This window comes from Moschus berezovskii, chromosome 25 (genome assembly GCF_049115385.1).
Source record: "Moschus berezovskii isolate FMDL1 chromosome 25, NW_MosBer_1.0, whole genome shotgun sequence".
Classification (NCBI taxonomy): domain Eukaryota; kingdom Metazoa; phylum Chordata; class Mammalia; order Artiodactyla; family Moschidae; genus Moschus; species Moschus berezovskii.
In genome coordinates, this window is record NC_142484.1 from 24,002,016 (window position 1) to 24,029,305 (window position 27,290).

The 27,290-nt window shown below is 47.7% G+C and overlaps 1 protein-coding gene across 7 annotated transcripts in view; it reads left to right on the top strand.

Annotated features, from left to right (window-relative positions):
* Positions 1–27,290, top strand: part of NAV2 (neuron navigator 2) — a 429,204-nt gene that overhangs the window by 262,179 nt on the left and 139,735 nt on the right. For all 7 annotated transcript variants that reach the window (XM_055416029.2, XM_055416030.2, XM_055416032.2 and 4 more), the window contains 2 exons: positions 538–646; positions 2,980–3,369. In XM_055416029.2, coding sequence (XP_055272004.2) covers positions 538–646; positions 2,980–3,369 — 499 coding nt within the window. The remainder of the gene's footprint in view (positions 1–537; positions 647–2,979; positions 3,370–27,290) is intronic.

Below are 27,290 nucleotides of genomic sequence, written 5' to 3' on the forward strand. Positions count from 1 at the left end.
GCTCCACAATAAGAGAAGCCATGGCAGTGAGAAGCCTGCACAGCACGGCAGAGTGGCCCCTGCTGTCCCCAGCTAGAGAAGCCTGAGCCGCAGAGAACACCCAGCACAGCCAAAACTATGTCAATAAGTAGAATAACGTTGGGTCCGTGGATAGCAGCACCCATCTAGGGAGGAGAAAGCAAAAGGCCTTTCCCACTTCCGTATGGTTGGAAAATGATTCCTAGGCAGGGCTCAGACCTAACATGTGTCTGTCTTTGTGGGAGACAGTGTGGAAGTGTGTTTACAGTCTCAGGCTAGACCTCACCTATTGCTGGAGGAACCTGCAGGGAGAAGACAGACTTCTCTATTTAGGTTTAACACCTTCCTTTGGGTATTCCTCCATCCGTCCATTCATACACTCTCAAATCCTTCTTGAGGGTGTGTGATGAGCCAGGTCCCAAGCAGACGACGTGGTTATGGTCATGGACACGACTGCTGTTCCCATGAATCTCCCCATCTACCCGAGAACTTAAATAGTCTTCACCTCTGTCTCTCCAGGGGAGGATCCTGAGGCTCGGCGACTGCGGACGGTGAAGAATATTGCTGATCTGCGGCAGAATTTGGAGGAGACCATGTCCAGTTTACGGGGAACTCAGGTTACACACAGGTACCTGGAACGTGAATCACTGCCCTAGATCTGCTGGTAACTTGATTGTCACATGGCTGCTCTTGGCATGGTGTGTTCCTGCCCTAGCCACATACGTGATTTAGTGAATAATGGAATAAATAACCTGGATTGCCAATGTGCTGAAATTCACTGAGCATACCAGACGGCATGCAGAAGTGTCAGGAGCCAAAATCCATAGAGACGGATTCCTTCCCAGAGCAGAAAGTTGCTCAGTCCATTCCACAGAGGATGTGGCAGAGCAGCTGCATTGAAATTTCCCTTTGCTTGCATTTTCCAAAATGGTACTGGGCTGTTAAAAAGAGCAGGTGAACTATGCTTGACCTGTGTGATAAAATGACTAACTCATTCTGATCCCTAGCACTCTGTAATGTTGTTAGTCATGCACGTGTATAAAACATGTACGGAAATATTTATAAAAACGGAGGATCATGTTTTAACCACGATTTCGTTGGAGGAACTCTAGGATTACACTGGAAACATTTATCAGCTTCTTTTCATTGTTGAGCGAGAAGGTGAAGAGGATGCAGCCCTGGGCATCCTTGATGATTTGGGCAGAACCAGGTTTTACGGTTTGTGTTTGGCCTTGATGATCAAGGTAAAGGCCTAGTTACCCCTGTGAGCTCCCAGGTCAGGGAGGTCTCCTTTGCTTCTCCAGTTTCAGTCTTTTTGATAAATGAACACAGCAGGAGATTGCTGGGCTCCCCCCTCTGCCTGCAGCTTTAGCAGAACAGGGTTAAGCGCCATGGGTTCTTAAAGAAGACCAGGGCCTAAACCTTGCATGCATGTGAAGTCGCTTCTGTCTTGTCCGACTCTTTGCTACCCCATGGACTGTAGCCCACCAGGCTCCGCTGTCCATGGAATTCTCTAGGAAAGAATACTGGAGTGGGTTGCCATGCCCTCCTCCAGGGGATCTTCCTGACCAGGGATCGAATCCACGTTTCTTATGTCTCCTGCATTAGCAGGCAGGTTCTTTACCTCTACTGCCACCTGGGAAGCCCACCTAAATCTTAGGGGTTCCCAATATGAGAAAAGTCAGGCAGGCTGCTTCCCAGATCGGAGGGAAACAAAAGCAGCTGAGGCGCCTAATCGGTTCCTTTCAGAGGCGAGTGCCCTGGGTTGGGATGGTGCTGGCCTGGAGCCAGGTGCTGGCCTGCCCCTCTGTGATGAGGTGAGCCACCTCCCTGCTTCCTCCATCAGCACTGAAACTGACTTAGGTTCCAGCAGTTTGGTGGGTTTCTTGGCTCAGACTAGGATGGTGATCATGTAGAGGAGGGAAAGTGTCCATGCTTTCTTCTGCAGGAAAGGCTCACTCTCTCTGCTTAGTTAACACATTACTGACCGGGGGATTTTTGATTTGTTACATCAGTGAATATCGAAACACTCCCGTCAATAACATTCCGGTAACAAAAGACATATTAATACCTTTCTGGTCAATAAGTTGTTTGTTTCTCATCTTGATGGTGTGGCAAGACCCGGGACGAGCTCAATCTCCTGGCAGATTCAGACCCAGCTAGTTTCATGCGTCACCAGCCCAGGCATTCATCTTTCGTTTCTGGTCTTTTGCCCCCAACGTTTAATTGTCATTATGGACAAAAGAGGAGAGAAACAAATGTGTGGGGAGAAGCAAACATGTTAGAGTGAGAAAATCAGGGCCCTTCCCACGTGCTCGGTCTGGAGAGAGCTGAGGACGTGAAATGTCTTAGGACCCCGGGGGAGGACGGGTACCTCCCGCCTTTAGGAAGGAAGAGATGAAAGGCAGCATCCAAGGACAAGCAGGCAGGCGCTGTGTCCCATCGTTATCAGTCCAGCATTGTCTACTTCCCTTCCTGGGTTACAAAGAAGACTAGTTAAGATCATTTCTTTAAAGTAACTAGGGGACTGCGCTGGTGGTCCAGGGGCTAAGACTCCATGCTGCCAATTCAGGGGGCTCAGGTTCGATCCCTGGTCAGGAAACTAGATTCCACATGGCGCAACTAAAGATCCCACCTGCTGCAGCTGAGATTTGGCACCGGCAAATAAGTGAATAAAAGTAAATATTAAAAAATGAAGTAACTGGTCGTGGGTATCTTGTACCATGTTTTAGGGGAAAAGTCTCCCCTGGGCTTTTTGCAGTGTCACTCAGACATGCAGCTTCACCTTTTCATTTTTAACAGCAGAACTACACTGGGTGGTACGTTGGTACCTTATTTTTTGATCCTATTTTGTATATGGTAAGTATTTCATAGTTCTAAGAAAGAAATTAAAGAGGATGTAAACTGCAAAGACCGCTGGGCACACTGGGGTCTAAGGCAAGGCCGGTTTTATGTCTCTAGCACGTTGGAAACCACGTTTGACACCAGCGTCACCACGGAGATCAGCGGGCGCGGCATCCTCAGCTTGACGGGCAGGCCCACCCCCCTGGCCTGGAGGCTTGGCCAGTCCAGCCCCCGGCTGCAGGCGGGAGACGCCCCCTCGATGGGCAACGGGTACCCTCCCCGAGCCAACGCCAGCCGCTTCATCAACACCGAGTCAGGCCGCTACGTGTACTCTGCCCCCCTGCGGAGGCAGCTGGCCTCCAGGGGCAGCAGCGTCTGCCACGTGGACGTCTCGGACAAGGCGGGAGATGAGATGGACCTGGAGGCCATCAGCATGGATGCACCTGGCTACATGAGCGATGGGGACGTGCTGAGCAAGAACATGCGGGCGGACGACGTCACCAGCGGGTGAGTACCTGGCCGCTGCTCTTCTCGTGAAGCGGCGGCTGGCACCCGCCTTCTCTCCTACGGGACTTCCTAACATTGTCTGCAGTGAGGGGTTTGTCACTCAGTCCTGTCTGACTCTGCAACCCCATGGACTGTAGCCCGCCAGGCTCCTCTATCTATGGAGTTCTCCAGGCAAGAGTACTAGAGGGGGTTGCCATTTCCTTCTCCAGGGGATCTTTCTGATGCAGGGATCGAACCCGAGACTCCTGCACTGCAGGCAGATTCTTTATCGTCTGAGCCACCAGGGAAGCCCAGCATTCTCTGGGGGAGAGCAAACTATCTTGCTCGTGTCCTGTCCATGTCGAAGGCTGTGTGCTGTGGAGGGGAGCCTTCTGGGCCGAGAGACACAAGACCCAGGCCTGGCGGTAACTCGCTGGGCGGTCCCAGCCAGGCTCCACCGGCAGCCAGAGTGACACAGCGAACCGTACCGTGTCAGTCCTTTAGCAAACCTTGTGGAAGAATCCAGCCCCCAGAGCCTGGTGGATCTGGCCCTTACCTGCCTCTGAGAGCTCGTTTTCCATTCTCCGTGCTTCTGCTGCTGCAGCTGCTTTTTGTGTTCCTGTCTCATCAAGCTCTTCCCTGCCTCAGGGCCTTTGCACTGTTTCTCTGCCTCGGTCCTGTTACCCAGATTTCTATACGGGTCCCTTCTGGCTGCTCTGCCAGCATCTCTTTGAAGGGTCCTCCTTGACCCTTCAAGTCCTGTATGTAACCTGTCCCAGGCCTGTTCTCCTTCACTGTATTTATACTCATTTGGAAGCTTATCAGTGTTGAAAATTATCCTGGGTGTGTGTTACTCGTGTCTGATCCTTTGCGACCCCGTGGGGTGTGGCCCGCCAGGCTCCTTCGTCCATGTGATTATTCTGAGGATGGGTTGGTATTTTATTGTCTCCCTGCGTGCTCCTGCTTACAGCGGTAAGCGCCATGATGCAGCAGGACAGTCCGACTTGCCCACCGCTGAATCCCCAGTGCCTTGTACGTGTAGGAGTGTATAAACTTCGCTGAACTGGTGAGCACGCGGCTGCATGAAGGAGCAAGCCCAACCTCCCTGTAATACGCGAAGATAAGGGGAGTGATGGGATGGCGTCTGAGCCAGGCTGGGACCTCGTGTGGCCCGAGGCTTGGCCTCCTGCATTTGCCCCACTTGCAGATCCCCGTGGAAGCTGAACAAGCATCCGTTTACCCCACTTGCCCGTGATCCCTTCCTCTGTTAACCTGGCTTGCCCAGAAGTCCTTTAGGATCTTCCCCTCCTCTAACATTCTAACAGGTAAAATTACAGACAATAAAAATCAGGCATGACGATCATGCTGTTCATTTTCCTGAACATAGTGATCAAGACCCCTGTGGGTGGGTCAGTGTTTTCTTAATAATAGCTCATTCTCCCACTGTGTGCCAAGCATTGTGCTAGGTGCTTTATATATATGATCTTCTTTCCTCACAGCAATCCTTTGAAGTAGGTAATATCATAAATCCCCATCTTAGGGAGGAGTAAACTGAGGCTCAGGAAGGTTAAATCACTTGCCCACGCTGAGTAGTTAAGAGGCAGGGCTCAGGGCTAGTGCTCCTGAACGCAGCTCCTTAACAAGTGTACCGGCCCATCTTCTCCAGGATTTCACTGCTGTGTTGAAAGAGCACAGCTACTTGAGTTTATTTCAGAATCGATTTGCTTAGTTCTACCTGTCTGTCCAGAAGTGTTCTTTTATTTAAAGCTTAGAGATAGGGGTGCTTTGGCTTTCTGCCTGTTACTTTTAGAACCATCCCACGGCGAAATCTTGGAAGACAGGAGCCACCACACTCTTACAGTGTGACAGCTTTCTGCTGCCCTCATAGCTGGGAAAGTTAATGGCCTGGTAAATCAAATGAGTCCGTTAACTTAGAGCATCATTTTTTGTCTCTAGTTTTGCACGAACATGGAAACAGTGCGTGCATGCGTGCTCAGTCACTTCAGTCGTGTCCTGCTTCCGTCCTATGTACTGTAGCCCGCCAGGCTCCTCTGTCCGTGGGATTTTTCAGACAAGAATACTAGAGTGTGTTGCCATGCCCTCCTCCAGGGGGAGCTTCCCAACCCAGGGCTTGACCCAGGTCTCTTGTCTCAAGCGTTGGCAGGTGAGTTCTTTACCACTATAGCGCCACCTAGGAAGCCCATGAAAACAGTAATATATGCGTATTACTAAAATTGCATATAATTTAATCTTTTAAATTATTTTAATAATTTATAATTAATTTTTATTAAAATTAAAAATGAAAATCTATAATTAAATTTTTTTAATAATTATTTTAATTATAATTATTTAGAAGACCACTGGTATTCAGCATGGTGTCAAGGTTATCTTTGTCACTTACCACTGTGATATACCACCAAACACTGGGATTATTTTGAGATTTTCTTAGTTTGTAAGAAACATTTATTCTCTTGTCAGGTCAGTCTTTTAATAAATGAAGGTGTTTATTTTCATGTACTACCAACAGTGTCCACAAGGTGGCGACATTGAAGCACCCTAAACTGAATCTTAGTGATGTTACAGTGAGACATTCCTAGTCTCTTTAGCTATTCAAACCAGAGCCGTTACCCCTGCTAAAAAGCACAAATGTTTACATTTCACTTCCTGCCTTGGGAAGCTTTACATTTTTAGCAAGTGAGATAGCACTTAGAGCAAGTGTAGATAAAAGTGTGGAAATGTAAGCAAACCCCCCAATTATTGAAACTGGAGCACTCTGGTCTGTTTCCAACTCCCTCCCTCTCCCCCCAAGTTACTTTTAAGGTAGAAACTTACCTACACAATGAAGAGAGGCAGCCCAGATGGCATCTAACACTCCTCCTCGTTCTGACATTCTAGAGCACTGGTAAAGCACGACTCCACTCTGTGGAAGTGCATGTGAGTTTCTGCTTTGAGGTTGTTACCGGCTTGCCTTTCTATGCAGAGTTCAGGGCACACCATTTAATGTCCTTTGTACTCAGTTCTTTTTCCTTTTATAAACACGACAAGGTTGTAGATACTGAAGGACTGGTCCTTTAGTCTGTGCGTCAAAATCGCCCAATAAGTCAGATTGCTGAGGCAGTTGGTATCGTGGAAAGAAAATAGACAAATATCAGATAAGATTGAATCCCGCTGTACCACTCCTGAACTCTGTGACATTTAAGCACATTAACTTCCCGAAGCCTTGAAGCTCTACAATTAATTTGGTTTTTAACCTTCTATAGTTAGATTTCTCTTTGAGGTTTTATCTAATTAATGGCAAACATCTGATGAAGACACAGTTTCAGACAATGTTCAGATGTCTTATCAGCCTCAAAGATCCCGGCACTTGGAAACAATGAAATGATTACAGTTTTCATCCAGATGTTTGTTTGACTTAGTGGAAGCAACCTTGATGTATGAGTATTATATAAATCAGTGTGGAGGCTCTTTGAGGAAAGTTCTTGTAAAAATTTATAGAAAGTTTATTTAGTAAGACTGATGTCGAAATAAATTCTAGTTTCGGGAAACCCATGGCCTTTGTTTTTAAAATGACACCGGACCTCAGCTTGGTCAAATAGCTGTTTTTTGATGTCTCCAGCTCCTTGTCGCTCCTGGATATGAACATATGTGCACTTGTGTACCATTAGGTTTTCCCTAAGGTGGGACTGACGTTACTTGATTTCCATGGAGTTTACTAAGGTCTCTGTATGTGTACTTATTAAACCCTTCTATCGCACTTAGCATGTACCAGGCGTGTCTAAGTACTTTACAAGAAATCGCCTGACATCACCACTTCGTTTTATTAGACTGATAAATTAGAATTCAGCTGTGGTTAATGGAAAAGGAGTTAAACAGACGTAGATGTCTTTTACTAAGATTTGATCTGTGAAGTCAATCCGTCTACTCATCTTCTAAAACTTCAGCGTGCCATATGGTATAGAGTGAAATTAAAGGGACAGACTTAGAGTCCATATGTTTGGAAAGATTTTTTTTTTTTTCTTTTCAAAGGAGTCACTGAGTTGTAATGTTCCATACTATGAATATACCTCCCTTCCTGGAAAAAAGAAAAGACCATTTAAATTCAACATCAGAAATTTCTCTAAAAGCCTTTGATGGCTTCCCATTGCCTGTGGGAACAAATGTCAACTTCTTAACAGGGAGGCTGCTTATGGTCTTTCAGCCACCCTCCCAGCCTCCACCCTGGCCACATCGGTCTTCATGTGCCCTGTACTCCCCAGTGTCCCCGGCTTGTGCCATTTGTTACCAAAGGTCGTTTCCTGCATTTGCAAAGCTTTGTGCCATAGGACCTGTCTCTGGCTCCCTGGATTTCTTTGCCCTCAAGCTTATCTGACTTTTCAAAAAAGAAAAACCTCCTCTATAGTGCCCTCCTAGACTCCCTCAGTCCGAGTTAGCTCCATCTCATTTCTGGTGGCCACGATCCACACCCAACCTTGTGTGTGAACCTTTTGCTTTGCACAGAAAGTGTTTGAGGGGGACTGTGTTGAGGAAACAGTATGGTCTTGAGAGGCAGACAGATTTGAGATTTAATCTTGCCTCTGCCAAATGGGGGCTTTCCTCATAGCTTAATTGGTAAAGAATCTGCCTGCAATGCAGGAGACCGTGGTTTGATTCCTGGGTCAGAAAGTTGCCCTGGAGAAGGGAAAGGCTACCCACTCCAGTATTCTGGCCCGGAGAATTCCGTGGATTGTATGGGCCATGGGTCGCAAAGAGTCGGACATGACTGAGCGAATTTCACTTCTGCCAAATGAATTAAGAACAAGTTTTCATTTGAGAATTAGACATAGACCTTGAGGATCACCTGGGAGAGTCCAGGATACTTGAGAAACATCATGCACAACGTGTGCCTGTCCTCCACCAAACATGGAGCTCCCAGAAGGCAGATAGTACCCATTATTTGTCTCAGATTCTAGCACAAGTAGGAATTTAATAAATATTTTGTGAATGTTCTGTCCTTCATGCCTGCCCTCACAGGACTCTGGGCTTATATAACTTGCCACCACCAACTGTGAAAGGCAGTCGTTCTATTTACAGAACACTTAGTTCAGTTCAGTTCAGTTGCTCAGTCGTGTCCGACTCTTTGCGACCCAATGAATCACAGCACACCAGGCCTCCCTGTCCATCACCAACTCCCGGAGTTCACTCAAACTCATGTCCATCGAGTCGGTGATGCCATCCAGCCATCTCATTCTCTGTCGTCCCCTTCTCCTCCTGCCCCCAGTCCCTCCCAGCATCAGAGTCTTTTCCAGTGAGTCAACTCTTTGCATGAGGTGGCCAAAGTATTGGAGTTTCAGCTTTAGCATCAGTCCTTCCAATGAACACCCAGGACTGATCTCCTTTAGAATGGACTGGTTGGATCTCCTTGCAGTCCAAGGGACTCTCAAGAGTCTTCTCCAACACCACAGTTCAAAAGCATCAATTCTTCAGCAATCAGCTTTCTTTGTACTCCAACTCTCACATCCATACATGACCACTGGAAAAACCATAGCCTTGACTAGACGGACCTTAAGAGAAAATCAGTTTAGCCTCTGGTATTTCTTTTCAGTGCAACACATAGCTCCATCTAGTGGCGCATACAGGGTGTGATGCTGTGGTTTTGATTGCTTCTAACTCAAAGAATCATTTTATTGGTTTAAGACTCAGAGCTGGTGTTATTATTCAAGACTGAGACAGTGGAGAGAGTAGTGGTTGGCTCATCTTTGAATGTGGCCTGGCCAGAAGTCTAGTGCAGGAGAGAACACAGGGCTGTGAGCAAGCACGTCTCCAGGGTTGGCTCTTCGATGATGGCAGTCTTCCCTGTTAGGTGTCAGGGTTACTCCATCAACAGATGCCACACACGCCTGCTGGGAGACTTCAGCCCTCGGAAGCTGAGGAACCCGTCCTCACTGAATTCCTTACACCTCCAAAGAAATGTCATGGCATGTCTTCGCTCCAGCTGCGATGACAAAATATCACAGGCTGAGTGACTTCAATAACAGGCATCTCACAGTCTCATAGTTCTGGAGGCTGGAAGTTCATGATCAAGGTACCAGCATGGTCACGTTCTGGGGAGCACCCCTTACTGGCTTGCTGTGGTCCTCCCAAAGCAGAGAGAAGCAGATCTGGAGTGTCTTTCTCTTCTTCTAAGGGCCTTAATCCCATTTTGGGAACCCCACCCTCGTGACCTCTTCAAACCCATTTAACTTCCAGAGGCCCCACCTCCTAATACCATCACACTGGTGACTAGGGCTTCACCGTATGATTTTTCAGGGGTGGGGGAAGCAGACATTTAACCACAGCAGGGTGTTCATGCTTCCATGCATCCTTCTCATGTACAGCACCCTGTGTTGCCTTTCTCATCATTGCTTCCCAGGTCACCTCTTCCAGGAAGCCTTCCCTGATTCTATCCAAGCAGAGCCAGTGATTCTTTCTTCTGGGCTCTGATAGTCTTCAACTTACCTGTAATAGCACTGACAGCATTGCACCAGAATTATTACAAATATATAATGTGTGTATAAAATCAAACCAGGCATCCATACAAAACATCTTTTCGGATTGTTTCGGTACATTGATTATGAGAAATGGACAGAGCCCATGCCTGTTGCTGCTAAGTCACTTCAGTCGTGTCCGACTCTGTGTGACCCCATAGACGGAAGCCCACCAGGCTCCCCCGTCCCTGGGATTCTCCAGGCAAGAACACTGGAGTAGGTTGCCATTTCCTTCTCCAGTGTGTGCAAGTGAAAAGTGAAAGTGAAGTCGCTCAGTCGTGTCCGACCCATAGCGACCCCACGGACTGCAGCCTACCAGGCTCCTCCATCCATGGGATTTTCTAGGCAAGAGTACTGGAGTAGCTTGCCATTGCCTTCTCCGCCCATGCCTGTTACCAGCTCTTAAAGGTCAAAGTCCAGTCTGTCTTAGGGGCTCCCCTGTCTTCATTGGCTAGCACAGTGCCTGTTCCATAGTAAGTGACCAATCGATAATCACTTACTAAAGGCTACAGGGACCTTCAGTGAAACGAGCAGTTACAGGCCTCTGAAAGATGTGCCTCAGATTGAAGCCCCTTGAGCTTGATGCCCTGGCCACATGGTCTTCCTTTCCATGGCTCTATTTATTCCAAACCCGTGCCTCCCTCAATCCTAGTGAGCTGGACATCAACAGAGCAAGGGAAAGAAAGTGCCAAGGCCATATGCTGTGGGGCTGGAAGCGAAGGTGCCCTGTTCCTCTCTTCCTTCCTTCAGAGACCATCATGGGACAAACGAAGGAAGCATTTCTCATCAAGTCAGCATAGGATACAGCCGGGCTTTTTCTTCTCTGCCAAATGTTTCTCTTGGTCTTTCCAGGCCAGACCTGAAGTCACCTTGACAGGCTGTTGTTCCTGGCAAACTGATAGGAAAGGAAGCCAAAACACTCCTTTTGGCCAAAATGCACGCCGGAGCCAAGATAAACAGTTTTAGGTGAGGCTGTCCTGAAAGGCACCGAGTCATGATAGGGTCCAGCCGGATGTGGCAGGTACCTCTGAGACTTGGAAAAGGTGAGCTCTTGTTTCTCCAGGTTGGTCCCTCTGAAGTGATCTTGGTTTTGGGGTTCCTGGAAGGCTTGGGAGTTCGGGTCTCCCGTTGGACACTGGTCAGGTCTCAGTGATGTTCAGGAGGCTGAACTGCCATGGAAAGGTGGAGACTGCTCTCTAGACAGATCTGTAGGGCCTTGGGCAAACCACTTGTCCCTAATGCCCTGTATCCCTTTTATACACACTCACACATCAAAAATCCAGCGACCTCCCTGGCGGGCCAATGGTTAGGGCTCTTTACTTTCAGTGGTGAGGGCACAGATTCAATCCCTGGTTAGGGAACTGAGATTTTCAAGTCATGTGATGTAAAAAAAGAAAAAAATTGCAATGGTGCTGCAGCATGAAGCCATGGGCCCGGGGTAGCCCAGCGTGTTGGTGGTGGAACTGGCCCAGGTTCCAGTCTTTCAGCCTCTCTGTTCCTCCCTGCTTCCCTTGGTGTAGCCTCACTTCCCTTGGTGATTTGTACAAGTCTTAGCAGTGTATGAATTCACAGAAACCAGGAATACTTGGCCCCTTCTGATATTTTCCTTGGTGTTAAAAATCATAGGCAAACCCTGTGACCCCCGTTTCCCTGGGCAGAGTGAGCAGGCACAGGGGGTCGTGCAGAGGGCAGGATTCATTTCCCAAAGTGTCGCGGAGCAAATGCCAGCTCTCCTCACCTGGCTGTGATGTCATCTGACACGGGTGGTGCTGCGGACTGATGGCTGTGGCTGCCACGAAGAGTCGTCTGTCCCCAACAGCTGGGGCGGCATCGCTTTTGGGCACGTCTTCTTCCCCGCCCCGCAGACTTGCTTGATTTACTGAGTGTGGGCAATCACTCAGCCCTTGTAGGCAGCTGAGCAGGCAGTTTAATCAGAGGAGAAAGAACAATTGAGCTCCGGACATGATGAAAGTAGAGAAATTCTCCAGCTTCCCAAGCCTGCTCACGCCACTGTTGGTGTCAGTGACGATAGATTTAGCAGGCAGAGAACAGAATGCCGAAAAGATTTCCTGGAGAACAGCCCCGTGGAGAAATGAAGTGTGGTCCAACTTTGACATGGGCAGCTCAGGCCGTTACTCATAAGAGCAAATGTTGGCTTAGTAATTTATGGGGAAGAGAGGGGGAATAAAGTGGGGGAGAGGGGTGCCTTGTCTTCTCAGGAAACTGGGCCCCAACTGCTTGGGAAATTCCTAGCTTGCTTTGAGATTTGATCCCTTCCCACTCTCACCCCCAACCACAGAATCCTGCAGGGAAGGAAGGGGAGAAGTGAACGAAAGTGGGTGCTTTGGGGAGAAGAAAACCTTCTGAAGGGGCCGCCCACCGCCTGCTCGCCCCTCCTCAGCGACATCGTCCCACACACGGGCTCCCCTGGACCTGGAAACCCTTCCTGGGGCCTTCCTTCTGGGGAGGCTCCAGGCAAAAGGCAGTAAAATTTCATTTTAAAAGTGTTTATGGAGTTTGTGGGTACCGGAGACCGTGCCAAAGATAGGAAGGCCGAGGGAAATGAATGAGACGCAGAGCATCCCTGAGGATGCCCACAGAACAGGCAGGTGACAGGTCAGTGTCAGGGCAGGGAGCTCAGGGGAAGGGAAGCAGCATTGCTTTCCAAGGGGACAGTGAGTGGAGCCGAGGGTGTGCTGTGAGCTGGGGGCCATGGCACGAAGGCCAGCCTGGCTGCTCTGCTCTGGGCTCGGTGCCCCGGGGCACGCTCCCAGGCCCATCTCTGAGCTCTTGTGTGGCTTCAGTGAGTTCATGCCCGTGAACTTGGCCCAGAGTCTGGCGGCTGCATGGACAGAGCACTCAGCACTGTGTTTGGTGTCCCCCACCAGCAGCAGCTATAGCACCTTTAGGACCCATGAACTGAGCCTTGAAGGATAAGCAAGAGGCCAGGCAGACCGAGGTCAAGAACAAAGGCATGGGTGCAGAGTGTAGTTCTGTAAGAATGGTGCCTTGTTTGGGGGTATGGGTTGGCTGGAGATTCAAGACGGGTCGGGGTGGGCACAGGCCAGGAGCTCTCAGGGTCCAGGGAGGGGTGACGCAGCTGTGGGTAAGGCCAAGGCCCCGGGAATGGGCACATGGTGTCAGAAAGACTCTCTCCTAAAACTCCGCATGACCTGGGGCAAGGGGCATGGAGGCACCAGAGAGTCAAGGCCAGCTCCCAGCCTGCGCTGCACTGTCCGAAATAGCTGATGTCTGTCCATCCTTCGCCAGCTTGCCCTCTTGCCTCCACTCGCTGCCCTTAGACTGTCTCAGGACCCCGGGACCAGGGCCGGCTGAGTGTTTCAGCAGAGTATGTGGCAGCCTCTGGAATGTAATTCCCTGGGCTTTAGGAAAACTCCAGGCCCACAGCCTTCCAGTTCCTGCCCTGGGGAAGCTCTGGGCCCAGGGGGGAGGCTGACCTGTGGTCAATAGTTAAGTCTAACCCAAGACAGATGGTGGTAAATGTTCACACTGGGAGGCAAGATGTGGGGGGTCAGACAATAGGGCAGGCCCCGAGGGGATCTCTTCTGTTCTCACTTTCTTCTCTGGGGAGCGGGCTTCCCTCATCTATAGATGAGAATATTAACGCCTGGAGTTGCGGTGACTGATTAAATGAGGTGACATGCGCAGTGCTGTCAGACCCTTCCAAACCCTTCTCATAATAGTGATGGCGTTGCCCAGGTTAAATGGGATAGGATGCATGTACAGTACCCAGTTCAGAGCCTGGTGCGGGGTAACAGTACGCACTGTATCCCATTCCCTTCTACCCTTCTGTTGGAACAGACTTCCTGCCCTTCACAGGGCTCTTCATTGGTGAGCATCATCAACACGGCCGCTTTGGCCTCACTCAGATCAGCCCCATGTATCCAACCAAGGGAAAGTCTCCATTAATCTGTGCTGCACAGAGACTGCATTTTTTAATTATTTCAAGTCAACAAATTTTTAACAAGGGTCTCCTCTGTCCCAGGCTTTGCTCTGGGGTGTCTGACTGACAGGATCAGTTCTCAGGTGACCATTTGGTACTCCTTTTGCGATCTCACTCTGATCAATATAGGTCCTTCGTCAGGATAAAGCGGGGACTGTGAGCTCACAGGTCCCAGAGGATGCTTACACATGCAAGAAAAACATACGCCAGCTCTGCAGCTCTTGTTGGATGACGGAGTAGGGGCTAATGTATATCACACATCTTCTGTGTGCCAGGTACTATCGATAACCCCTGAACTTTATAGGATGTTTTCATTTTACTAATAAGAAAAATGAAGCGCCAAGAGGCTAATTGTTAACTTCATTGCTTTTAGGCCCATGAACGAGATTTTTAAAAGATGGCTTCCCTTCTCTTCTTTGCCTCTGTGGGCCGGCATTTCATTGTGATCTTGGCTCCTCTACTTGTTCTAGTAGAGTGTTTTCTGCTCTCTTCAGGGCTGCCCTCTCTGGGAGAGTCTGCCGGCTCCTCTTTCTCTGCTCAGTGTTTTGCAAAGGTCCCTTTTTTAAAAAAAAATTTGTTCATTCTTTTGCTTGTTTTTGGCTGTGCTGGGTCTTCGTTGCTGTGCATGGACTTTCTCCAGTTGCGATGAGCAGGGGCTGCTCTCGAGTTGTGATACACGGGCTTCTCATGGTGGCTTTTCTGATTGCGGAGCACAGGCTCTACAGTGAGCCGGCTTCAGCAGTTGCAGCGCGTGGGCTCGGGAGTTGCGGCCCATGGGCCGAGTTGCCCTGTGTATGTGGAATCTTTCCAGACTAGGGGTCGAACCCGTGTCCCCTGCATTGGCAGGCAGTTTCTTGAACAATGCGCCACCAGGGAGATCTGCAAGTGTACCTCGAGTGGAGAGAGCTGTGTCACAGGTAGACCTGAAGGTCCTCTGTTTTTCCTGTTTAGTCTTTGCATGGGTCTCATCTAGAAAACCCGTCTTATTTATCTTTGTCTTCAGCTTATAGAGCACTGAAAGCACCCTTTCCAGCTATTTTTCAAGGGCCAGCAGCTACAGAGTGGCTCTACAGATTTATGATGGCAAGGTTGGAGGACACCAAGTTCGAGTTGAGGTAAAGATGAAAAGAACCATTTGGATGAAGTTGGGAGTATTTTGGCCCTAAAATAGACCATATGTGCCTGAACTGAGATCAAGATAAGAAATTGAAGTTTTGTTGGGAACTCACGATCCTCTCACCATGCTGCTCTGGAGACGTGGTTGAATGGAAGAAACTTTAGACTCGTGGTCAGAAGATCTGACATTCATATTCCTTGCTTCCCAGCTGTGTGACCTTGGTGAATTGGCTTCCTTTTCTAAGCCTGTTTCCTACTTACTCAGTGATAGCCTGCTTCTTCAGTGTACAGAAAGAAAGGAAGGAGATTGTGTTTCGAAAGTGTTTGGTTCATACCGAATGGTCGTTCCTTTTGGGGTTTTGGAATCATTGCCTCTATTTGCTTTCCTGCTCTTTTATCCTACTTAGAACATTAATTAAGATGAGGTAATACCATTACTTTGCCAACAAAGGTCCGGCTAGTCAAGGCTATGGTTTTTCCTGTGGTCATGTATGGATGTGAGAGTTGGACTGTGAAGAAGGCTGATCACCGAAGAATTGATGCTTTTGAACTGTGGTGCTGGAGAAGACTCTTGAGAGTCCCTTGGACTGCAAGGAGATCCAACCAGTCCATTCTAAAGGAGATCAATCCTGGATGTTCATTGGAAGGACTGATGCTAAAGCTGAAACTCCAATACTTTGGCCACCTCATGCGACAAGTTGACTCACTGAAAAAGACTGATGCTGGGAAGGATTGGGGGTGGGAGGAGAAGGGGACGACAGAGAATGAGATGGCTGGATGGCATCACCGACTCGATGGACATGAATTTGAGTGAACTCTGGGAGTTGGTGATGGCCAGGGAGGCCTGGTATGCTGTGATTTATGGGGTCTCAAAGAGTCGGACACGACTGAGCAACTGAACTGAACTGAATACCATTTCTTATTCTTGAGCACAATAATCAGATATATGCTAAGTGGGTGAGAGTCTGTCTGTGTATTAGGGTTCATCAGAGGAAAAAATGGTGTTGCATCTCAAGCCCAGAGACAGCCTAGAGGCAGAATTTCCTCTTCCCTGGGAACATCTGTCTTTTATTCTCTTTTGACTTTCAACGGATTAGATGAAGCCCACCCATATTTTGGAGCATAATCTGATCTATTCAAAGTTTACTGGTTTAAAATGTTGATCCCCTCTAAAAAGCAGCTTCACAGCAGTATCTAGGCTAATATTTCCCCAAGTGTCTACGTATCACAACTAGCCGAGTTGACCCATAAAATTAACCATTACCGTCTGCCAGCAGGCTGTGTAGTGTGATCAGTAGGAATGAGTCATCTGGGTCAGGAGGCGGCTTACCTGTGGTCTAGAGACAAAGAGAAACACAGCTTGTAGAAACGTCTGTGAGGGCTCGAGGCTAATACATCCTACCTGGGATATGACCACAAACCATGAGTCTGTGCATGCCTTGGAAAATCATCCCGCCCCCTCCAGAATTCCCAAGTCCTGATAAGAAATCTCCCCAAGAAGTAGAGGTTTTGATCTTTCCTCTTAATCCTGACATGGACACCTCTGGAGGGCTGATGATTTTTTTGAGACTCCAGAGTAAAATAAGATTCAGAGTCTAAGGAGAGGCCCACGTCTGTCTCCAGGATCTTCCAGCTATAAATCAAGCCCATATTCACCTCTTGGTCTTGTAACAAGCTGGAGACGGGGGGTCTGTGTTTCTCTCTGCTGCATCATTGGAGTCTGTGTCCCAGTTCCCAGAGCTTTGTACTTGTCATTGCGCAGGCATCTGTTTTGAAATGAGAAATCTCACATCCTTGAACAATGAAGTTTAAAGGGTAAAGTCAGCTCAAGTTGTTAGAAACGTGGGACAGGATAAATGTGGTGTTGGCTCTGCTGAGATGGGAAAAGGCCACATAGAAGTCAGCTAGCAGCGCCTGCTCGCAAGTGTCTTTTTGCCTGTCCTGCAGCAGTGGTACTGGAATTCACAACAGCTAAGCTGCCTTGGGGTCTCTCGCATGGGCTGGCCGCTCAGTGGAGCTCGTTACACGTGTTATGTCACTTGTCCTTTACATCAGTTTTTTGAGATAAAGGCTGCTTTTCATCTTCTCTTTATGATTGAGGAGGCCAAGCTCAGAGAGGTTGAGTTACTTGCATGGGTCACACAGCTGGTAATGTTACTCAGCCCAGGCTCCTCCCACTCACTGCACAGCAGCCCAATAAACTGAGGAATGGCAACTTTATTTAGAAAGCCAGGAGATGGAGAGGATAGTGGACTAGTGTTCCAAAGAAGCTTGTTTTCCAAATTAGAATTCAGGCTTTGTTTATGCTGAAAGAGAGGGTGTGTGATTGGTTGTTGCAGACTTCTTAAGGTCGGAATCCTTAGCTCTTGCAGCAGCCCACTGTCAGTCAGATACCATATTCCTGTAATCCTCAATAAGACACATGTTATACTCTGTTCTACAACTGTTTTTCTCTATATGAATGGAAAAGTTTTACACCTTTAAAAGTCAGAGCCTTGAGAAGTATCCTGTCTATTTCAGGCTATAGACAACATTCTCAACTTGTAGCAAAAGTGATAGAACACAAAGCAAAAGAAACATCCAATATGGAGTCAGATTTGTTCTTCCCAGTTGCAGTAACTGATGGGGCCAAGTGTTTAACCAGGCTGAATTCAGAGCCTGTGCTCCAGAACTCTGTAGTATGGCTTCTTGCTGTAGCTCTAATTATATGGAAGGCAAGACCCAAAAGGAGTGGGCATCTGTGAACATTGCAAACCGTTCGTTACCCCTGTGCCATATTCAGTTCAGTCGCTCAGTCATGTCCAACTCTTTGCGACCCCATGAATCACAGCACGCCAGGCCTCCCTGTCCATCACCAACTCCATCTGTTTATATGGTTTTAATGCTCCGTAATATGGCACCGTTCAAAGGGTAAGGCTTGGGGGGTTGAGTTGCATACAAACTTTCACTTGGCCAATGCTTGTGGAAAGACCAAAGAGGCTGGCTGAGGTGGGGGCAAAAACGGATACTTTTGTTTGCCTCAAAAGCATTATTTTGCATTTCATTTCAGTTAAATGGCTCAGGTTTTGCTATTGCATTGGAAACACTTGGATCAACATTCTCCAGGTGCTGGCTGGCAGACAGTGAGTGGGGGCAAAACTGATGTGTGTGTGTTTTGGAAACAAAAACCAATGAGATGGTCAGAGTCAGGAAGGTTCAGAGTTTGAGTCCTTCCTGCATGGTGATTTCTTGAAGCACCTCACTGCAATGTGGCTTCAGGCCATGAAGTCTCATCAGAGTGGGCACTTTAGTCACCGGCGGTTTCCAGCCTTTGTCCATGTGATACGTGAACTTCTCTGAGGAAATTGTAGTCGTGTAGCCTCCCACCCACTGCAAACCCAAACAAAACACACAATTACAAGCTCAGCGCCACCCGGAGACCCCAGAACCATGCATGGCACGTTAGAGCTTTATTAATCGAGTGACTTTTGCCTTACGCTGTGGGAGTTGTTAATTAAAACCACTCAACCGTTGAGTTGGAAGAGAGGAAGGGAGACAGATTGAAGACAGCTAACAGCCGGGCTTCCCTCCCGCCTTGGCAGGCTGGCGCAGCTATTTTAGAGGTGGACACGGGCTTTACGGTTGAATAAACCCTTCTCCAGAGGTGTGTGTGAGGTTTCCTGGGAACGGCTTTTGTTTAATGCCCTGCAGCCAGGCCTCCTGCGCACAAAGCTTCTGACCAAGCATGCAGAACAGTTAACAATAAGGATCATGGTGATAAAAATAGCAGCTACCCTGTATTACTGTTTAGAGAGCATTTCTAAATGCCTGGCTTGGTGTGCGGCACTTTATACACCTTGTCTCTTGTCAGCCTCACCGTCGTCCGTGTGGTCGTCTGCTCCTCCCAACGGGGATGCAGGGACTCGCAGGGCATCCGTATCTTGCCCAAGGTCACAGAGCTGGTGAGTTAGGGAGCCGGGACTGCAACACGCCTGACTGCAGAACAGAAGGGCGCCCATCCTGTCTCAGGGTGTTGACTGAGAACCCTGTAGTCTGCGTAAACGTGTTAAAAATCTAACCCCTCTTCTCGCCCTCAGACCTGCTTCTCTTCTTATGTTTCCATATCCATTTCTCTTCCACAGTCAGAAAATCAGGAAGAATCTCAGACTCTTCTGTTCTGTTGTTCCTGGAAGGCTGGTCACCAGGGTCAGTGGATTCGGTCTCTTCACTGTGTCTTACCGCGGTTTCTTCCAGTCTTCCTGCTCGTGTTTCTCCCCCAGATGATTGCATTTGCCCTTTCCTTGCTTTCTTCTTCACCTGTGATCCCAGTGCTTATCCAACAAGTCCATCCTACTCTTGGGTGAGAAAACTCTTTCTTGAGTATTAATCTGATTACATGATCACCTGCTTATCATTTCTCAGTGGCTCCACCTTGCCTGGTGAGTAAACTCTTGAGTTTCTGTGGCTGTATAATAAATGACTCCAAAATCTGGCAGCTTGAAAGCAGCATTTGATGATGCTCACAGGTCTCTGTCTCAGGATTGGGACAAGGGTACAGCAGAGACGGCCTGTCTGTGCTCCCCACGTCTGGAGTCTCAGTGGGGGGGCCCCCAGGGCTGGAGCTGGCTTACTAGTGGGGGTCCATGCTGTTCCAAAGCTTGTTCACTCTCACGTCTGACACTTAGGCTGGGACAACTTGAAGGTGAGGACGTTTGTACCTCTCTCTGTGGCTTGGCTTACTTTGAGCCTGGAAGCCTCCAAGCCCCAAGGACAAGTGTTACTGCGAACAAAGCAAAGGTAGCCTTTTCTCCTCTACCTTGGAAGTCACCAAATGTCACTTTCACCCAACCGTGTTGGTCAAAGCAGTCACAGGCGTCTCCAGATTCACTAGAGGGAGCGTAGATCCCACCTCTCCCGGGACAGGGCACCTTGAAGAAGACCATTCGGGATGGCAATGTTGTGGAGCCGTCTTTGGAAATTATATCTGCCCCGTCCTACCCCATGCCTTGTCCAGCATGCTGAGACACACGGCCCTCCATGGTCCTCCGTTGGAGGGTAAGTTTTGTGGAGACAGAGCTTGTCTGTCTCACTGACCATGTATCTCCTGTGCCCAGCACAGTGCTTGGCACAAAGGAAGCCCTCCTTTTCACTGGGGAACTAATGGAGGATCTGCTTGCCCAGCCTTGTCCTCTCCACTGTCCCCGAATGCCCATTCCTCCCCAACTGGCATTCTGGTCCCGCCACTCTGGGCCACTGACATTTTCCTTGATGGACGCACCACGCTCTCAGACCTCTGAGCCTTTTACATGTGGTTGCTCGCTCTCTGTCCATAAATCCCTCCCTGCTCCATTCCCACCCACCTGCTGCAGTCCTTTAAGAATCTGCTGAAGCTGGGGAGCCTTCCCTGACAACACCAGCAGACATCAGCTTCCCTCCGGTGGGTCCCAAACAGCTGGCAATGCCTCCCAGATGGCTCATCTCAGTTCCTTTTGCTTTGTCTGTTTGAATGACTGTCTGTCCCTTAGATTAGGATATCTGTGAGCAGAGGAATTGTGTCTTTTTACACATGCATTTCTAATGTCTCCTGCCATACCTGCTGTATATGCTTAGTGATGTGTTTGGAATGAAGAGAGAGAGAGAGGGTAATTACAACAGCAGTACCACTGGCGCTGACACTCCTGCTGTTGCTGATAATAATGGCACCCAGTGTTGTGGAGGACTTTTAACGTGGCAGGTGCTTTTCGGGTATTATATCATTGAATTCTTAGAGAGATCCTAGGAGAACACTGTTCTTATCCCCATTTTATACACATGGGAACTGTGGATAAAAGAGGCCACTTGTCGGAGGTCATCCAGCTACCAAGGGATACAGCCAGTTTCAGAAAGCTTGAGGACTTGGTGCTGCCACCTGCTGCTGGGTTTTAGGTTATAAAGATATCTCTTTATAAAGATATAAATCCTACCTTCAATTGGATTAGTAGGATAATAATGTGGGAAGTGATAGAGTATCTGCTGGCTAGACAATGTCTGTTTTGTTCTTGGTGCCAGGTTTGAAGAGGTTCAGAATCAGGCAAGGGTTTGTTTAGGGAAGGGTGACAAGCAAGGAAAAGGATTTGAATGTCATAGAAATGTTCATAGAAGCTAGATCTGCTTGACATGGAAAATGCTTAGAAGAGCAGTAGGTTTTAAAGGACCAAACTGAAACTGTAGGTTAGACTTCCATTTTTTATTTCCTAAACACGAAGGTGACTGTTAATAAACATGCTGAAAATAAAAGTTGTCCAAAGTGGGCTGGGCTCATTGTAAGAACATGAGCTTCCTGTTCCTGAGAGTAATCAAGCAGAATCTAGAAACCTGTTTCCACACATTGCAGAAGGAATTCTTACATGAGATGAGAAGCTGAGAGAAGGGACCTGTAAAAAGTTCTTCCCAGTGTAAGATTCAGGGTGTCCAGTTCCCATGGAACTCACTGACGTTCTAATAAGGATGGAGCAGAGCTGGGTGTTGGGCTCAGGAGAAGGTCTCTTTGACGAGCCAGGTTTCCGCAGGTTGCACCGGCCTGCCGGTGGTAGCCAGGCACCAAAGGTATTCCTTCTGAAGATGTTCTCACACAAGCCCCCTTCAGATAAGCGCAAAAATCAGAACCACCTCCTTCCCTGGCTGCAGGTTCTAGACTGGCGGCTTTTGGAGGGGTTGTAGAGAATCACTGTCAGCTCAGTGACTACACTCCCACCCAGATGTTCCTCAGAGTCACACTCTCTCTGTTGTGTAAGGAAATCAATAGGTTCTTAAAGTGTAAAAAGTTACAGTATGGAATAAGCTCGCTCTAAGGATGCAAGATTGGGGGTCTCCGCTTTGCCCCTGATCAGTTTGAATGACTGTTTCTGCCGATCCATCTCTCATTCTTATGAAAGTAGAAACATTGGAACAAGTGGAAGCCGGAGAAAGTCAGGGACCCCGTTCCTTTGTGCAGCTGTTGTGGCTGCAGCTCCTACAGCCGTGGTAGAAGGTAATTTGAGTATCCTGTAGACAACCAGCTTTTGCTTGATTCCTGCTCCGGAGGTCCCTGCCCGGGGTTCCGGCTCCCTCTCAGCCAGCCCTTCCCGCCAGCGCGCTCCAGCTGCCTGGGGGAACTCCTCCCTCCTCACACCATTGTCTGTCCCCAGGCTGGCCCGTTTGCCTGGATGCTGGACTCCCAGGTATCTCCTGCCCAAGTGACCTCCTGAGCTCCAGCAGCTGCCTCGCTGGGGGAAGATGCACACCTGTCCTTCGTGCAAGCACGCCTGTAACACTGTCTAGGTCCATACATGTTGAATTCGAGGGGTGGTTTTTGCCTTTCCAACTGAACTCCCTGCTCTGCTGGTTTCACTTTTTACTCCTTTTTGCCACCGACAATGGGCATTCAGCCACGGGACAACATGCCAGCCTTCAACTCAGGTTCAGGAGCCACTGAGAGTGGCACCGACTTTGTTCCCTACATAGGGGACTCTGTTCATGCCGTGCTGTCCCTTGAATGGGACCTGTGACCCCTCCTTCCAAGCCCTTTCTTACTCGCTTTCCCTGCATGGGGGGCCCCCAATTTCCTAGAAGTCTTCCTTGAAGCCTTTAGCTAACCTAGCCTCTGTGAATATATTTAACTTTTCTCTAAATAGATGGAAGGATGTCTCACTTCTTTGTATTCTCTAAATCCTTAAGACACATGTTATATTAAAACAACTTAATTCTGGGTTATTATTTATTCTTTCATTTAGTCCACCAAGAGCATTTGTTAGGTACCTATCTCAAGAGTTCTAATCACAATCTAGGGACTGTGGGCAGTGAAGCAAATATATAAGCTCAAAAACAATAATTATGATAATCGTAATTATAATAATACTGGCCCTCCGTTTATTGAACTTGTTGAGAGACTGGAACACAAGGAGATAAATAGATAAAACAGTTATAACAAAATGGAAAATAAGGGAACCAAACATCAGTTTTATCATAAAAGATTTGTTGAACATGATTTATTGAGCACAAAAATATATTAAAACGAAGACAGAGGAGTGACTGCTTCCTAATTGTGTTTCCTTGGGTAAATCACTTAAACTTGAGTGTCAGTTCCTCGTCTGAGAAATCCTCAAACCAAGTAATCTTGGGGACCTCCCCCCACTCCTGATCTAATATTCTGTCGTTCTGTAAGACTGTGTATTACTGGTTTTCTTCGTAATGCCTGGTTGCATTTAAAGTTTTAGAGGTACAACCTTTTCAAGTTGGTATCCTAAGTGGGAGGTGGGGAAGGTGATTTTTAAAAAAACATCTGATATTGCAACACTAAGATGATAGAGAAGGCAGAGTATGGTGGAATGAGACCCCTGCCTGTCAGTGTAGAGGTGAACACAGGGTTTTTTAAAAATTCTTTTCCATTATGGTTTATCACGATATGGAATATAGTTCCCTGTGCTGTACAGTGGGAACCTGTCATTTATCCGTTCTATATATAACAGTTTGCATCTGTTCTCCCCAAACTACCAAGCCATCCCCCCCCATGCCCCTCCCCCCTGGCAACCAGAAGTCTGTTCTCTGTGTCTGTGAGTCTGTTTCTGTTTTGTAGAGAAGTTTATTTGTGTCATATTTTAAATTACACATACAGTTGTTATCATATGGTATTTGTCTTTCTCCTTCTGACTGACTTTGCTTAGTATGATAATCTCTAGTTTCATCTGTGTTGCTGTAAATGGCTTCATTTCACTCTCTTCTATGGCTGAGCAGTATCCCGTTGTATATATGCACCATGTCTTCTTTATCCCTTCCCCTCTTGATGGGCATTTAGGTTGTTTCCATGTCTTGGCTACTGTAAACAGCGCTGCAGTGAACATAGGGGTGCACGTATCTTTTTGAATTACGGTTTTCTCCAGATAAATGCCCAGGAGTAGGACTGCTGAATCATATGGCAACTCAAGCATGGTGTTTTAATCATTGAGGAGCACATCATTTGTTTTTTGGAGTTTATACCATGTTGGACCCCACGTCACATTTTGGAGTAGGACAGACTTTTACGAGATTTGGTAGAAAAGGGCGTTTTTCTGTGGCTCAGGGACTCAGGTATTATCTGGGGTATGCTCAGATGGAGGCTGGGCTTTTTTTTGTCCCAGTGGCCCTTAGTTTGTACATGAAGCCTTTTCAGTTTAGGATTTTGTTTTGTTTTTAGGGTGTTTGAGAATTTCCACATGCCCTGTTTAAGTGATTTACCCAAGGAAAGGATTATGCAATGCAGCTGTTGTGGGGGAAGGGGTGGCACCCCAAAGAGGTAGCCATGAGATCTGCCTGCCATGGCTCAGGGCAGGGAGGGTCCTTCTGTACTGTCAGCCACAGGGTGGTTCCCTCCATGTGAATGTGTCCGGGGCTACTGTTGGGACTGTGCAACGCATTTTTAGATGACCTCGCTTAATATGGAGGGCTGGTGCTTACATAGTTCAGTCTGAACTCTCCAGAAGGAAAATGACTGGTTCCCTTCCTCACAAAACTTTAACTCGGTGTCTTTTGGATGTTAAAAAAAACAAAAATCTAATACCTGTTAATGTAAAGACATCACACTCTGAATCGGGAGGAGAGGGGATGTGACAATAAGAATAGGTGTGTCTTTAGAGAATTAATGTCTCTTTAGTAGTTCCACATGAACCAAAATTCTGTCAAACTTTATACAATACCTTATAAAAAAACATTGGGCCTTTGTAGTTGTTTGTTTAAAATGGTACATTTATAACATCAAATATGCTTTTTCAAACTCCTGCCCCACCCCAGCTGTGGCCCACTCCCATGGAGAACCGCCGTTCCAGGCTGTGTTCTGTTTCTGAAGGTGACCGGTGTTCATGGGCAAATGGAAAAGTGCACAGGGTCAGGCATCCTGTGTTGTCAGCTGTTGTGTCTACTGAGCTTGCCGGATTTAGTGGCAGGTAATTCGAGTATCCTTGTGGACACTCAGTTTTGGCTTAATCCCCGTGTTTGAAGGCCAGAGGCCTATATACATGTTTCTTTGTGGTTGGAAATATATTTAATGAATTCCACTTAGAGCGAGTGCCCAGAATAATGAGTTTCTTAATGAAAATGTTACCTGGTAGAAATATATCATCTAAAACCACACAGTGAATCCACTGTACATTTTATTTACTTTTTAGACAGTTGTATTTATTTGTTGGTTTTTGGCAGAATCGCCTCTTACTTGCGGCATGCCTGGGTTCTCTTCCATTGTGGCGTGTGGATTCTCTCTAGTTCTGGCATGTGGACTCAGTTGCCCCACCACGTGTGGGCTCTTAATTCCCCAACCAGGGATGGAACCTGTGTCCCCTGCATTGGAAGGCAGATCCTTAACCACTGGACCGCCAAGGAAGACCCCACTATACATTTTAGATCCTTTGTACTGGCACATGTATGTCTGTGTGAACTAATTTACTTGCTCCAACCCAGTGCTTCCTGGCAGATACCTTCTCATCTCTCAAGTTGCCACTTGAGGGTTCCTTCCTCTAAGAAGCCTTTTCTGGCCCCAGTCCCTGGTCTGGCTCTTGCTGAAGCTCAGGCAAACATTCGCACGTCTGTTTCCCCCACCCAAACACTGAGCCCCTCAGGGTCAAGGAGTGGATCTGATTCTTGTATCCCCAGCACCCAGGCCAGCGCCAGCCTCTCAGCAGGGGCTGCATAAATGTTTATTAAACAGATGACACGGGCTCAAAAGCGAGACCATCTCTGGGATAGCAGCCTGCATATGGCTCTAGTGTGGTGCTTCCTGCGGCCCCCCAGCTGTTTGCAGAAATCTTTGCTGAGGCTGGGTGATATCCCCAGGCCTGCTTTATGCCTCAGACTGCAGAAGAGCTTGCCACCCAGTTACATTAGTTACCTTGGTTCTCCTCCTGTTCTCAGTGAAAGTGAAAGTCGCTCAGTCGTGTCCGACTCTTTGCGACCCCGTGGACTATAGAGTCCATGGAGTTCTCCAGGTCAGAATACTAGAGTGGGTAACCGTTCCCTTCTCCAGGGGATCTTCCCAGTCCAGGGATCAAAGCCAGGTCTCCCTCACTGCAGGCAGATTCTTTACTGTCTGAGCCACCAAGGAAGCCCCCACCTGTTCTCAGTATTGCTGGGCATTTCTTTCAGGTGAGGTCTAGGTTAGACAAAGTGAAACTTGGATAAAACGAAACTCAAGTGCCAGTTGGCTTCTCCCCAGTTTGGTAGTAACTCTGGTTATTACCAAGGGGTGTCTACTAAGAACCAAAAGGGAAAAAGAATCTGGATGTCTGATTCCCACCGCCGGGAGTTCTAGTTATTTTGGAAAGAAAACACACAATCCTGAATGCTGGCACAGATTCTACCGACTTAAGGCGACCAGTGAATTTGTGTTGTAGAGAACTTTAGGGGTCGGGAGTCATGTCAGAAATCACGGGAATGATAAGGTGTAGCAGCATCCAGAAGATTGGCAAGCGTGTCCTAATGCATAAGAAGTGCCTGGGAGGACAGACAGTTTCTCTTGACCAAGCAGAAGGCTGTTTCAGGGTAAGGGCATCTAGTTATGATGCCCCTGCTAAGCCTTCCACAGATGGCCCCGGTCCTCTGTGTTTTCTCCTGTCCCTTCCCAGTCTGGGCTTCCACAGTTGGACTTAGGCCTGCAAGTCCACAACCAAGTGATAATATTTTAGAAGGGCATTAAAGTTCTAAAAACTCTTATCAGGCATCGATCTGAGAGGGAGAGGCCATTAGGAATCAGGAATCGGGTACGCTTACCATGCACGTTGCTCCCATAATATACAGGGCCAAGACTAGTTACTGTGAGGATTAGAAATTTAAGTTACAGTGACACTATAGTCACGTTTTGGTGACTCTTGAACTTATAGGGAAACTGAGGTCAATCTAGCTCACAGTTCCTCCATCCTTGGCTCCAGATTTAAGGCAGCATTTCTGAAAGCTTGATCCTGACTACAGGAAGATTATTGAACAGAGAAAGAAAGGAAGTATGGAAGGAAGGAAGGGAGAAAAGGAGGGATGAAGGGAGGGAGAGAAATTTACTTACATATTTGTTAAAAATGCAGGTTTGGGGGAAGGAATGAATAGGGGAGACAGGACATCTTTAAGGCAATAAAACATTATCTGTATGAGACTGTGATGATGGATACATATCATTATGCATTTGTCAGAACCCTTAGAGCACAGTGAACCCTTATGTAAACTATGGACTTTGGTTAATAATATATTGATATGATTGATAATAATTAATAATGTTAGTTGTTAATATCAAATAATAATGTGTCAGTATTAGTTCATCAGTTTTAATAAATGTACCACATTGATACAAGATGTTAGGGGAAACTGGTGGTACTGGGGAAGGAGTTTAATGGAACTCTGTATTCTCCTCT